This window comes from Choloepus didactylus, chromosome 16 (assembly GCF_015220235.1).
Source record: "Choloepus didactylus isolate mChoDid1 chromosome 16, mChoDid1.pri, whole genome shotgun sequence".
NCBI classification, from domain to species: Eukaryota; Metazoa; Chordata; class Mammalia; order Pilosa; family Megalonychidae; genus Choloepus; species Choloepus didactylus.
This window is the reverse complement of record NC_051322.1, coordinates 6,418,834-6,432,201: the sequence shown is the minus strand read 5'-3', so window position 1 is coordinate 6,432,201 and position 13,368 is coordinate 6,418,834. Positions and strand designations below refer to the sequence as shown.

The 13,368-nt window shown below is 39.9% G+C and overlaps 1 protein-coding gene across 8 annotated transcripts in view; it reads right to left on the bottom strand.

Annotated features, from left to right (window-relative positions):
* FBXO15 (F-box protein 15) overlaps window positions 1-13,368 on the bottom strand; it is a 74,449-nt gene that overhangs the window by 44,332 nt on the left and 16,749 nt on the right. For 7 of the 8 annotated variants that reach the window (XM_037805875.1, XM_037805877.1, XM_037805879.1 and 4 more), the window contains 5 exons: window positions 10,250-10,492; window positions 9,510-9,719; window positions 3,815-3,941; window positions 2,215-2,297; window positions 1,071-1,213 (listed from right to left, as the gene is read on the bottom strand). In XM_037805875.1, the coding sequence (XP_037661803.1) occupies window positions 1,071-1,213; window positions 2,215-2,297; window positions 3,815-3,941; window positions 9,510-9,719; window positions 10,250-10,492 (806 nt within the window). The remainder of the gene's footprint in view (window positions 1-1,070; window positions 1,214-2,214; window positions 2,298-3,814; window positions 3,942-9,509; window positions 9,720-10,249; window positions 10,493-13,368) is intronic. The other variant, XM_037805881.1, reaches the window with a different exon arrangement.

The window sequence follows — 13,368 nt, the reverse complement described above, 5'->3', positions numbered from 1 at the left end:
AACAATTTCCAACATAGGAGGCAAGCATTATATGTATTTCTTAGTCTGAAAATTGGTGGTTAAAAAGGAAAGAATTAAGCACTTACTCTGCCTTTTTAGGAGTTCATCTCAGTTGATGAGGGTGAGTTCTTTACAACAGATTAGCTAATAAATGTAGTACTGTTTATATAATTAGAAAATCACCATTCTCTAACCCCAGACCATAAAAAAAAAAAAAAAAGATTTAGGCAAGGATCATTAATGGATGTCAAATCAAATCCATTAGGTGAAAGACTCTTGGGGAACAGGATATCTGGGAAAATATACCTTCATAACGAAGATATATAGAGGTCTCAAACTTAACCAAATGACTGAACTTGGTATTACTAATAACGAGACAACCTGAAATGATGTGCCCCTTAATATGATACAGAGTGGAGTATATAACTTCCCCTATAACATATTCCTACAAAAATGTTAAACTTGAATCTATGCAAGTGTTTACAACAAACTTCAAGTTTACTGAATACAGAAATTTGATTTCAAGAGATCTTATCAGACAAATCAGAATATGAGACATTCTACATTCCTTCTTTCCTTTTGCTTGGCTTTTGTCCCCTCCTTTCCTTTGTCTACTCCAGCCTCTATCCTAGCTTTGGTAAGCTTGATAAGCTCTTAATGCATACAGAAAAAGAAATGGTTTCTCTTTATTCTTACCCTGGACACGCTCTACATTGCCCCTGTTGGAAAATCTGCCAAATTCCTTTGAGAAAGAACCAAAGAAGTTTGGAGAATAGGGGGACAGAGGATGAGGAGAGGAACAATAAGGACAGTATCAGTAGGAAAGATGAATAAAGAATATGCCCAAAGGTAGAGTGGGGATGGTTACAGAGACAGAGAGAGCATAAAGAGATCAGGTCTAGCTGGGGTACGTCACAAGTCCTAGAATGGCAGGGGTCAGGGAGGTCAGACATGCCACCAGATGATAATGTGACTAGGCAGGACAATTCTTAGCTCAGACATAAAAGCTGGTCTCCTGTTCTCTCCAACCTCTTAATTCCACAGTGAAACAAAAATTCAATTAATTTCACCTTTCTTGGAAAAGAGATTGCGAAATGTACCACACAGGTAGGAAACTCCACCACTGTGCATGTCAACATGGAGGTGGTAGCCGTGCAATCCGTACTCCGGGTCATCGTCCAAAAAGGGGCTATGTGGGGGCAGTTCGTAAGGGCTAAAAAGCAAAACAAAACATACACACACATTTATCAGCACCAGCAAAAAAAGCAGTGAAACGACTTTCTTTTTAAACTAATACCCGTACAAAACACCACATCCTATCAATGAGACTCTATAGGATTCCCAATAATCTTCAATATCATGAGCTCAAAATCACTACCCCATGTTCTTTTACCAGCTGCCACACAAAGAAGCACGCTAGGTCGGGAGGCCTGCAGGCAGCCACACACACCAAGGGGTTAACATGTTTCTGAGAACCCCCAGGAGGCAATTCTACAAAGGCAGCCCTGCTCCTCCACCTTTCTTGTCAATATCATGAGGGCAGAACTACTGAGCAGGAAACTACACCAAACAACAGACCTCTATGTGCGTAACCTGGGCAGGAGACCCAAGCTAAGAGAAGCAAAGCTTTATTCACAAGAAAAGGCTTACTACTTAAAGTAACACACTCAAAAGCATCCAGGAGTTTCTCAGGTCATAAAAACAAATAAGTAAGGGAGAGGCTAAGTCAACAGGAGAAGGGTGAGAGCTTTAATGGAACGGAGACACACAGCCCACCTAAAGGCCCTCCGACTCACTGAGATACACACACTGCAAAGACCAAGCAAAACCACATTTGCAGGCCAGATTCAGCCAAAAGGCCATGAGTCTGCACACCTTGCTATAAGAGCATTTCCTAGCAAGATATGAAAATTCACTTTAATGCAAAGAGCTTGAGGGATGGCATTGGCATCTTGCAGTAATGAAGCTTCCCTGCCCCTATAAGTAATGTTCTACTAGGTACCTATTTCTTACCCGAACAAATAAAGCAAATCTGTACTCATGAATAGTCCAATTACTTTAGCAACAGCTAAATAATTATCCCTGTTAGCTTGTGTCTACTGATTAAAAACTGTTTGCAGTTACTCTTATAATGTTAACATGGTATCAACCTCTAGTCCTTTATATTGAGTATACAATAATTCAATACACATGCATATAAAACTTCATACATACACAGTGGCCGAGCCTAAAGTGCTCCTCTCCATAAGTTGATGGAAATGAAGATGTGCCATAACAAAAGCCAATTCTTCCTCCATCTGAAAAGTTAATGAAAAAGAATACACTTTTCAACTGAAATGTTTTAATTTTTTACAAGGTCTTTTTGAAGATCACAGCACATTCATCTCACAGATAGATGCAGTTTCTTACAACTATAAGATTACCACAGTACTAACGTATTATTACTTCTAATATATTATTACTATTCAATAAGACTTATATGTCATACTGACAGCAGGGCCACAATTCACCCAAATATGTAGAGCATGCAGTACCAAAAGAATTAACATCATAGTACCTGTGACATATCAAAGAACTATATTATACATGATGCGTGTGAAAATATACACTGTTAGCTTCAGGCTGTTTCAAACTCTTTCTAAAGATAAGGACAATACTGGTAAGACCTTTGCATATTCAGATGAATTCCACAAACACTTAACATTAGTGGCATCCTGTTTTTCTCTCGATTAATTGCTTGACTTAGCACACCCAGTCGGAATGATTAGCTCCAACCTCTTCACTTGCCCATCACACTGAGTAACAGAATATGTGATTGTCTAGGAACAGATAGTGATTTCTCCCCAAATACACAGCTGATGCAGACTAGGGAGAGGTAACCTACAATCGTAAGTCTGAAAGTGCTTCTCCACCACCAGACAGAGGCCAATCCAATCACCCAGAGAGAGTCCTTGTAACCACAGGCCAGTGTGGATGGATGACGTCCAGTCATGGAATGCAGAGCAAGCAAACTGCTGCCTTGCCCATGAGTCACACTCACACACAGAGGCAGGAAGCGGAGGGGAGAGGGAGGGAGGGAAGAAAACCTGCCTGCCGGTAATAGGCTGAGAAAAGATGATTCAAGATGATGTCACTGAAGTCATCTAGTTATTGTACCCACATGTAGACTGCTATTCTCAGAATCAAACTGCTGAACCACTATCATAAAACATTGCAACTGAAGCCACAGATTTAAACAACCCTGTAATGTACAGAGGTACATCATATTGTTATCCTTTTCACTAAAATGACTGCCCAAAAAATGACCCCCAAAGGAGGGAGCCAGGAATCAGCTTCACCTAGTGAACAAAGAACTCTTATCTACTGGGAAAGGACAGCCTCTTACACACTTTACCCCAGAAGGGTGGACGTTACCCACTGCCACATCTATAGGATCAGAAAACATTTTTGAGAGACCACTATGCTAAAAGCATTCTAAGAGATGCTTTGGCAGACAAAGGGCATAAAAGAAACAGAAAGAAGGAACATGAAATGATCGGAAAGGAAAGGGGAAAAGTCCCTTATTTTAAAGGAATAACATGAAAATAAGCAACAAGGCAGGAACAGGCAATTTGCCATTTGCAATGGGAGAATGGCAGAGCAGCCTCAGTGAAATAAGGTCACGTAGCTAGACAAACGAAGCTGGTAGGATGGTAAAAATGGAATGCATTGGTCAAAAGTCTTAAAGGATTTTTGATTTGTCACATGATGGTGACTGGCTGTGGGGCTGTGAACAAGGTGGTAACACAGCACATACAGGGAACTCTGCTCTTACCTTCCATAGTCCCAGCAGGAGTCCCGGGTTTAGGCAGAAGATCCGAATGAGCCCGTCACAGCCAATCATGGTAGATTCAGTTAAACTGCTCAGATTGTACTTTGCAATTAAAGAATGCCATCGCGGTCTTCGAACATTCATGCCAAAGAAAGGAAAGAGAGAAGTGAGGTTTCATGTCAGCATAGTTGTTAATTCTCTTTGGTCTATCTAAAAACACTTTTGAAGAGCATGCTAATAATTTGCTCACACTAAGAGGCACATGGAAGACAGGGAAAACAAACAATGCTGTAAATAAAATACAGGATGGGTATGTCCAAATTTCTCACCCAATTACCTGTTCTTCCCCTCCCTTGCACTTTTACTGTCAACACAATGGCCCAGTGAGAAGTAAGTGGAACAGTCAGGAAGGTGAGGAAGAGACAGAACATCTTCTATTCTCTTCCCCCCAAAACCCAGCATAATGCTACCATCAAAAGTAGAATCTCAATATACATTCCTAATCAAATGAGTCAAACAATACATAAGCAAAAATAAAATACTTTAAGCGACAAAAAAACAGGTAGTAGCCTATTTGAGAACAGATGTACCTTTTAAAGATATTCTCAAGAATAACTCAGAGACAGTGAAAAATGCAACAAAAAAATAAAGGTAAACCAAATTCATGAGTGTTTTCATGAAGGAGACACACTGAATTCATATCTTGGTGTCCAAGGTTAAGTAACTCAGCTAGTGTTTAAGAAAAAGAAACTTAACTCTGCTATGCATCATAAGGCTTCAAATCAACTGCAGCGAAATATTCTCTGAGCACGATAATGGCAGACAAAGATTTTTATCATTGTTCTATTTTGCTAATGCTGCTGGAATGCAAAACACCAGAAATGGATTGGCTTTTATAAAAGGGGGTTTATTTGGTTACACGGTTACAGTCTTAAGGCCATCAAGTGTCCATCAACAAAGGGTACCTTCACTGGAGAAAGGCCAATGGCATCAAGAAAACCTCTGTTAGCTGGGAAGGCACGTGGATGGTGTCTGCTTACTCCCAGGTGGCGTTTCAAAATGGTGTTCTCCAAAATGTCTGCATCAGCTTCCAATGACCATCTTCAAAATGTCTGTCTCAGCTCCAGCTAGCTGTGAGCTCCTTCTGTCTGAGCTTATATAGTGCTCCAGTAAACTAAACAAGTCCCACACTGAATGGGTGGGGCCACGCCTCCATGGAAACCATCCAATCAGAGTTATCACCTACAGTGGGTGGGTCACATCTCCATGGACACTGAACTAACCGGTTCCAACCCAATCCACACTAATACATCTGCCCCCACAAGAATGCATTAAAGAATATGGCTTTTTATGGGGGACATAATATACACAAACCAGCACAACCATCAATCTAGAGATGTTTCAAGAAACAATAATGGAGACAAGATCTTCATGGAACCTCAAGTCCGGAGTGAATGGTGATTGCCATAGCACAGTGGAAGAAGCCCCCGGGAGATGCTTCACCTCCAGCACCTGACACCCAGGCACAGGCCATCACGATCCCCATGTTCATGAATTAAGAGAATTGCAGAGACAAGGAACTTCAGCTGCAGCACCGATTCAAAGCAGATCCAGGTTGTACAGCATCCAAACCAAATCTGTGGTCACCACACTACCCGGGTCCATATCAACGTTCGAGAACTTTGTGTGCTGAGGACCACAGCTGGTTAAAGGGAGGTAGTCGGGGTGGGGGGGCGGTATATGTGTGTGCTGTTCAACCTAAAACACTCAGAGGACACAGAATATGCTCAAGGACAGCCGCATGCAGGCTTGAGCACCTCAGGGTAGAGTCAGAGAACCCTTCTTGACAGTGACCCCACAACCACCTCTGACTACTTCTTCATCTGCCTGTGGTGAGATCACCGCCCGCCTCAGAGAGGGGGTGGGAAATTAAACGAGAAAGTATCACCGAAACACATGGAACACGGAAATGCAGGTGACCAACAGAAGGTATTCATTGCCATTACTGTAATTAACGTGATTAGACAAGGCTGGGTGGGAAAAACCCTCCTCTCTCCCTCTCCTAAGTGTGCAAAAGTGAAAGATACTCATGAATATAGCCAAGAGGAGTCAAAATAGATTCTACTGAGAATGTGCTGAGTCCTCATTTGCCTTGGACTTAAAGACTATTGACACAGAAACAGTGCTGGTATTTACCCAACATTTCTCACAAATTTTGGAAGGTGTGGCATAAACTGCAGGATGCAGAACACTGGCAAGGAAGAATATGTAATGAGTCTGATAAGAAAGGTATAAATTACAGGGAAGATCTAACTGCAAATTACATAAGTAAGGATTTCACTGTTCTTGAAAAAAATTCTCATGGAAGAAACAAAAAAGACCCAAATAAGAGTCACAAAGCTCTCCTTTCCTGCCACAGACACATATAAGGATTTCTATTCCTGCATACTGGAAGCATTCACTTACAAACTTGCATTAAAAGTGCCTACCCAAACAGATTCATGAAAAACTACTTCTAGTGTTTGCTTACTACAATTTATCAAATGCTAGCTGAAGTCCATTGCGTTTTAATGAAAATAAATTACATTAAATGACTTTTCCCAGTGAATTCTAGCATTTGTCACTGTGTAGCATAAAGTGTTACTGATATGGATGACAATTTTCAAGAACATCTCTCTTTAACTGAAATTTATAATTCAACACTATCCAGTAAATTAGTCTTTCATGATCATTTTAATTAATATTAACAATTTTGTCCTAATGTCTGTAAACAATATTTCATAATTTGTCAAACAACATAAAGTCAAACTAGTGCAGAGGTCATAGAATCATTCCGCAGACATAATTTCATCATACATAAAACCTAAATACTGCATTACAAAAAGTCTGGCATCAATCATGATACCAAATGAAATTTCAGAGATTTATCTGTACCACTTTAAAAAATATTTTGTACCATTTTTAAAAGACACTTAAAACTACCATTTTAAAAAGTAACAGTGTTTCCCATATGACAACACAGATGAACTCTGAAAACATAGTGCTGAGTGAAATAAGCCAGACACAAAAGGAGAGATATTGAATGCTACCACTAATGGGAACTCCATGAAAAATGTAAAATAAGTGTCTTATAATGTTGAATATAGGAGACCTAGAAACAGTCAGAAGCTAGTGAAGGGGGAATAATAATCTAATATGTACAGATGTGATAATGAGGGTGAAGTTAACAGTATGGGAATGGTCAGGTGCGATTATGGTTTGTTAATGGGATTATAAGTATCAGTATACTAATTGAAGGCAAACACATTTGTAAATAGTTGTTTAAAGGCACGTAACCCACAAACCTAAATAAGCGTTAGCATGATATACTTATAAGGTATGACACTGGTGCAAAGGGTTAACAACAGAGTGGTATATGGAAAAACTACCCATTACATATTAAAGACTATATTTAATAGGAATATCCTACTAACACTACACTAATACTAGGGATGAATAATTACCAGCTGATAAGAGCTCTGGGATGTATTATGTTATGATAATTGTAAAGTTGAGAGGGATGAGGATTCTACAACAAAGTGAAGATAATGTAAGAAACTGACAGTTTAGCTTGGGATAGAATATATATTAAGTGAAATTCGGAGCCCACTACTTAATAAATCAAGCCCTTGACTTGAGGCATACTCTTGTGAAACTTAGGGTTATAAATGCAAGGCTTGCTCTCCTATAATTATGCCTAAGAGGCACCTCCAGGGAACCTCTTTTGTTGCTCAGATGTAGCCTTTCTCTCTCTAAGCCCAACTTGGCAAATAAATTCATTAACCTCCCCCCCACCTCACAAGGGACATGACTCCCAGGGAAATGAATCTCCCTGGCAATGTGGGATATGATGCCCAGCAATGAGTCTAGCCCTGGCAGTGAGGGATTGAAAATGCCTACTTGACCAAAAAAAGGGTTAGGGGGAGAAGAAAGGTAACAAGCTCAGGTCACAGCAGCTGAGAGATCCCAAATAGTGTCTAGAGGCTATCCTGGAGGTTTCTCTTATGCAAGCTCCAGCTAGACATCCCAAATGGCTGCACTATGCCATGCCCTTACCAGAAGTAGTCCCCCAATATCTATGTCCCTACCTGAGATTCTATAAAAGATTCACTCACTAAGTTTTATCTTTCAGAAACTTAAATCCACCAGAGTGTTCCTATGCCAGACAAGTCCTAAAACCTAGAGGCATCAGTCTCTTTAAGAACAAGAATCAAATGCAGCCCCCTTCCCCATACTGTCAACATCCCCTTTCAATATGAGCAAGTTAAGGTGCTCACTGTCTAGACACCTGAAGATGGGGAAAGAGAGTAAGTGAGAGGGAGGGGTAGCAACAAACAAGGTAAGGTTTAACAAAGGTGTATGAATACTGAAACTTTATTTAAAAGTAAATAAAAGTAAATTAAAAAAGTAAGAGTGTTTCCAAAATATCCTCAGTAATATAATCCGGGGGAAATACACCTATTTTTCATCACGGTATTTAGGATATTTTTAGAACACAATAAAACCTGGATTTGCCAGCACTAAGAAGCCTGAGGTGCGCACATTTAAAGTCTGGGTAGAGAGCTCAGTGGTCACTAAAAAAAAAAAATCCTCAAAGAGCCAACACCCCAGAGAGGGCCCCAAAACAAGGTCCCCACTTTGAGTCACAAACCACGCCTATATCCAGGGAAACCACAAAAGAATGCCGCCCCTCCATGGAGACAGCAACACCTTCCACAGCAAGGAGCCACATGAGTGAGACTCACGGGGGTAAAAATCACAATGTGCTAAACGCAACTGAAAGTCAGAGGACACTGACAGCGAAGACGATGCTGCGGAGAGCAGGAAGCCCACAGGAAGGACAGTCATGAGCTTTGCAACAGAATAAATTTTACATGAATTTCCATTAGCTTGCTGGGAGGATCAGGATGCTACACATCCCAGAGTCCAACGTTTATGAGTAAACGACTAATGAGAAAAAAGAGCAGGAGAGATTTGTTGGGAAAAGCAAGCTACAAGTTTTATAACGTGTATGAAATCAGCTCAAAGCTACCTTACAACAGAGTGATACTCAGTACACATTAACTATGTGATATACATTGATCTACATACTTAACAATTATTACTTTTAATCTTCTTCACAGCAGCCATACATGCTAAACACTACATCATCATCATCATCATCATCATCCCATTTTACAGAAGAGAAAACAGAGGTTTAGAAAGAGTAAGTTAACTTGCACAAGGTCACATACCCAGTATGTCCAACAGAAATAACTATTAATGATAACTTCATTACCCAATGTTTAAACTATGATTAGTGTGCTGTTTACTAAACAAGGAAAATAAAATAATTTTATATATCTTTCATTAAAATGGATAAAACTTAAAACCTCAGAAGGCTGACTACCAATCATCCAGGAAATTTTGTTAACTAGACTATCATTCCCTAACTACTATAGAGAACCACGGTATGAGGAACCTAAATTTAGACCTAGTTTTTAAAGGTGATAAACCCATTATTTTCCTATTCTATAGTGATCTGGAATGATAGCGAAGTCTTTTAAGATGCAATCAAATTAGAATATACTGGTAGCATTTTTGAATTACAAAAGTAACGCCAACTAGTATTTACAGAGAAAATTTTCTCACCCAACACTTCTGTGGAATTAGTACTTACCCATTTTTGGTGGGGACTTTATGCTGGTCCATAAAAACTGGTGTCACACCACACAAATCTAAGGTTGACAATGTGGCTAAACTTGGCCAGTTTTTGCTATACCACACAACAGTAACTGATGCATCATTTATGGAAAGATCAACATGCTCCATGATATATTCTTTCTCGTTTTTGTCTTTCAATATAATTACCCATCCCAAACCAGATACTCTAGAGAAAGAAAAGAAAGCTAAAAATGTTTGCTTCATTGTGGGGAAAAAAAAATGTGAAAGGCAAATTTCACATGTCATCTCTAAAACATCTATTCCTTAAAAGCCAAACAGAAAGTTCTCAGAACACACCCAACAAAAATTTTCACTTCACCAGCAGTTCTCTTTAGACCTTCAACAAATATTTACTGAACACCTGCATCCCTTATGTTCCAAGTGCTGGCAACACACAGATAGGGAAGACAGAGGTGCTGCCCAGGAGGAGAGAGGCCTTGACAGCTCAGGCATCACTGGAGAAGATTACTAGTCCATTTGTGCTTTTCATGACATGCAACAGGAAAATACTATTATAATTATGGATGCACAAAAACATTAGAGGCAATGCCCCACAAGCCAAATTACACAATTTCCTATCTACATGATACTCTGAACCTATACCATCATTCTTTTTAAAGGGTTATAAATTGAAATGTTTGACAGTCCTACTGTCGAGTCTCTCCTATTCCTACTTTTCAAGAAGACATTGCTTACCTGAGCGCCTCTTTGACTTTAACAGGAAGGCCTGTGTAAGGATTCACAGGTCTGAGAATTGGAGCTAGTGCTGCTTTCACAGATGCTATTTGTTTTGCAATATATTCTTTCTTCCAATATCCTGCTTCTTTATCCTTAACTGACAGCAGGCTCACAGACACAGCTGTCTTCTCCACTGAATTAACTTTCCAATTAGACCTCTTAGGTGAAAAAGCAGTGGAGTAGATTCTGATCCAAATCAAACTGGGGAAAAAAAGAGGAAATAGGTTAACTGTCTAGGATACAATGTCATGCATCTGAGGCAGTAATATATTAAATTAGAGATGCACAACAGTTCTTCAATAGCTTAATTCCGTGAGTAAGTCAGGCTGAACATTTACTGTTGCTCATGTGTTAAAATGAATTACAACTGAGATGAAGTGTTTTAGATTCGCCAACTCCAGGAACACAAATTAAAAGGAAAATCCTATTCCCAGGGTTAGGTTTAAAGTGAGTGAGCACAGGTTATTTAGGATCATCCAAACTACTGCCTTCCTACATCAAAAACTGAATCAGAGATGTATAATAGAAAAATAACAGGAAGTACAGTGTCCTTACTATCTTTTAATTCACTATATACACACTTTTTAAAAGATCACAAGACACACACACACACAAAGAGAGAGAGAAATGCCAACAGTAACTGAATTGTATGTTCTTTTTGCTTTTTATTTTTTATTTTTTTGACAACAAATATGCATTGCCTTCACAGAGAAAAAAAAAATGATGGTTATTAACAATAAAACTAACAACAACAGTTAACATTTTGGGCACTTACTTTGGGTCAAGCACCATTTACACCCTTCACATACATTTACTCATTTAGTACTCAAAGCAAACCCATGAGGCAGCTACTGTTATTGTCCCCATTGTACAGCTGATGCAATCGAGGCACAGAGCATCTGCCCAAGGCCTGTGTCTGCGAGCAAGCCTTGCAAGCAGGATTTGAACCTGTGCAGCCCCAAGCAGGGCTCACAGCTTAACCACTGGACTCACTGCTCTTCAGTAACATAGAGAAAAGGGTTCAAAGGGACTCAATAATTTTTCCAAGTTCATATGGCCAATAAGCACAATGTTAGTACTCAAATTCAGGTCTGACAGCAAAATCTGTGTTCCCTCCACCTATGCTAATGAGAGGCCCTTGAGAAGTCACTAAGCAGCAGTAGGCAGTAGTGAACCCAAAGGCTGGACCCCCAGGCTCCCTTCTCCCAGCCAGTACTCTCATCAGGGAGGAGAAGTAACATTCAGGAAAAACTGATACAAGAATTAAAATCAATTTTCTAATCTGAAAGGTGAATTCAATTATTTGCTGATTTATTTCTCTGCATTTCTATTTCGAGCAGTGAGGGAAGAAATGGCCAGTGACCAAGGCAGCTGGAAGAAGTCCATCCTCCTGGAGAGGAGGATCGGGAACTGCAGGAGGTCCCTGTGAGATGCCCAAGGACCCCTCGGAGCATAACAGCTCTGTCACCAACTGGAGCACAGAAGGATCATTTCTCAAACATAGGACCTGGGAACCCACCTCCTTGATTCCAGTACCACATGGGCATCCCAAACACAAACCTACACATGCAGACCCGAGCTCACACCCTTTTTAGTATGGGTGTTTCGAGTCATTTCTTGTTCAACAAACTCATTTCCCACCAAGCTTTTAGTCTTAAAATGTTTATGCTCTCAGTTCAGAAATTTCTGGGCTTTCATACTGAATTAACAGATACAAGTTGATGATCAGTTGGATACATCTGGGCAAATGTGAAACTGTTTCACCAAAATGCCTTCAATAGACACTTAAAAAAACTTCCTTTGCTCATCCATGTTTTCTTCAAATTCACTGTACTCAGACTTCCCTCAAATTCACATTCACTCTGAATGGTGCTTGACCCAAAGTAAGTGCCCAAAATGTTAACTGCTGTTGTTAGTTTTATTGTTAATAACCATCATTTTTTTTTTCTCTGTGAAGGCAATGCATATTTGTTGTCGAAAAAATAAAAAATAAAAAGCAAAAAGAACATACAATTCAGTTACTGTTGGCATTTCTTCACCACCACGTTCCAAGGTTAGGCGCCACCACAGCCCTCCCTCTGCCATACGTGACCCTTTGCTTTAGCAAGACCTTTACTGAACCTTTCTCACTGCACAGCTGTTGCTGAGTCTACTTTCCACAAGCTCCAGCCATCCCAAACTGCGAGATCAAACACTGCCGTGGGGAGGGGAATCAGAACATAAACTACGTATTCTTCAGCAACAATCACTACACCTAACATTTGTATTCTGAACCACTTTCACACACATTATCTTACTTAATTTACTAGAAGTGAAGACTGAAGAAAATAAAAACAGTTTATACTATATACAACAAGCCAAGGAATTAAAAGATTGCATTGATTGTCTCTTTTGATTGTTTATAAAATAAAAATGTTAAGTTTAAGATGCTTTTAAGAGTCTCTAAAACCTAAAGATCTCTGAATGTTAGTGGTAACACATCTACTTCTTGATCTCCAAGTGCTCCATCCTATTAGAAAGCTAAGGTAAATTAAAGGAGAAGAGCAGATTTATCTAACCTGACCATCAGTCAAACACAGAAAAGCTTTAATCCCACAAGTTGTTCAGAAACGGGGCTAATTTAACGTTCTGATAAACGTCACCCAGAGTACATGGGAAAAAAAATCCAAATGTGATGACCCAGATCCAGCCAGAAATTTTACAAACACAGATTCCAGACCACTGAATTAAAATCTCGAAAACTGCAGGCCAGATCTGCAGCAGTCACACTTTCCCAGCTGATTCTGAGGCAGCCGTTCCAAGGACCGGCATTTGAGAACCACTGTCCAGATGGTGTTTCTTCACCACCACATTCCAAGGTTACACACTACCACAGCCCTCCCTCTGCCGTGCTCCGTGTCCTCGCCTGTTAAACACAGCCACCAGTTAGAACCCACCTTCCCTTTGATTTTGATGTTTTCCCTAGGTGATACAAGGGTTCTATGTAGGACCAATATTTGCCTGATCTTTTGATGTTCAATGAGAGGAGGACCGAAAAGCCAAGATGTTCAGTTGTAGGCCACTAAATTCTCACTAGA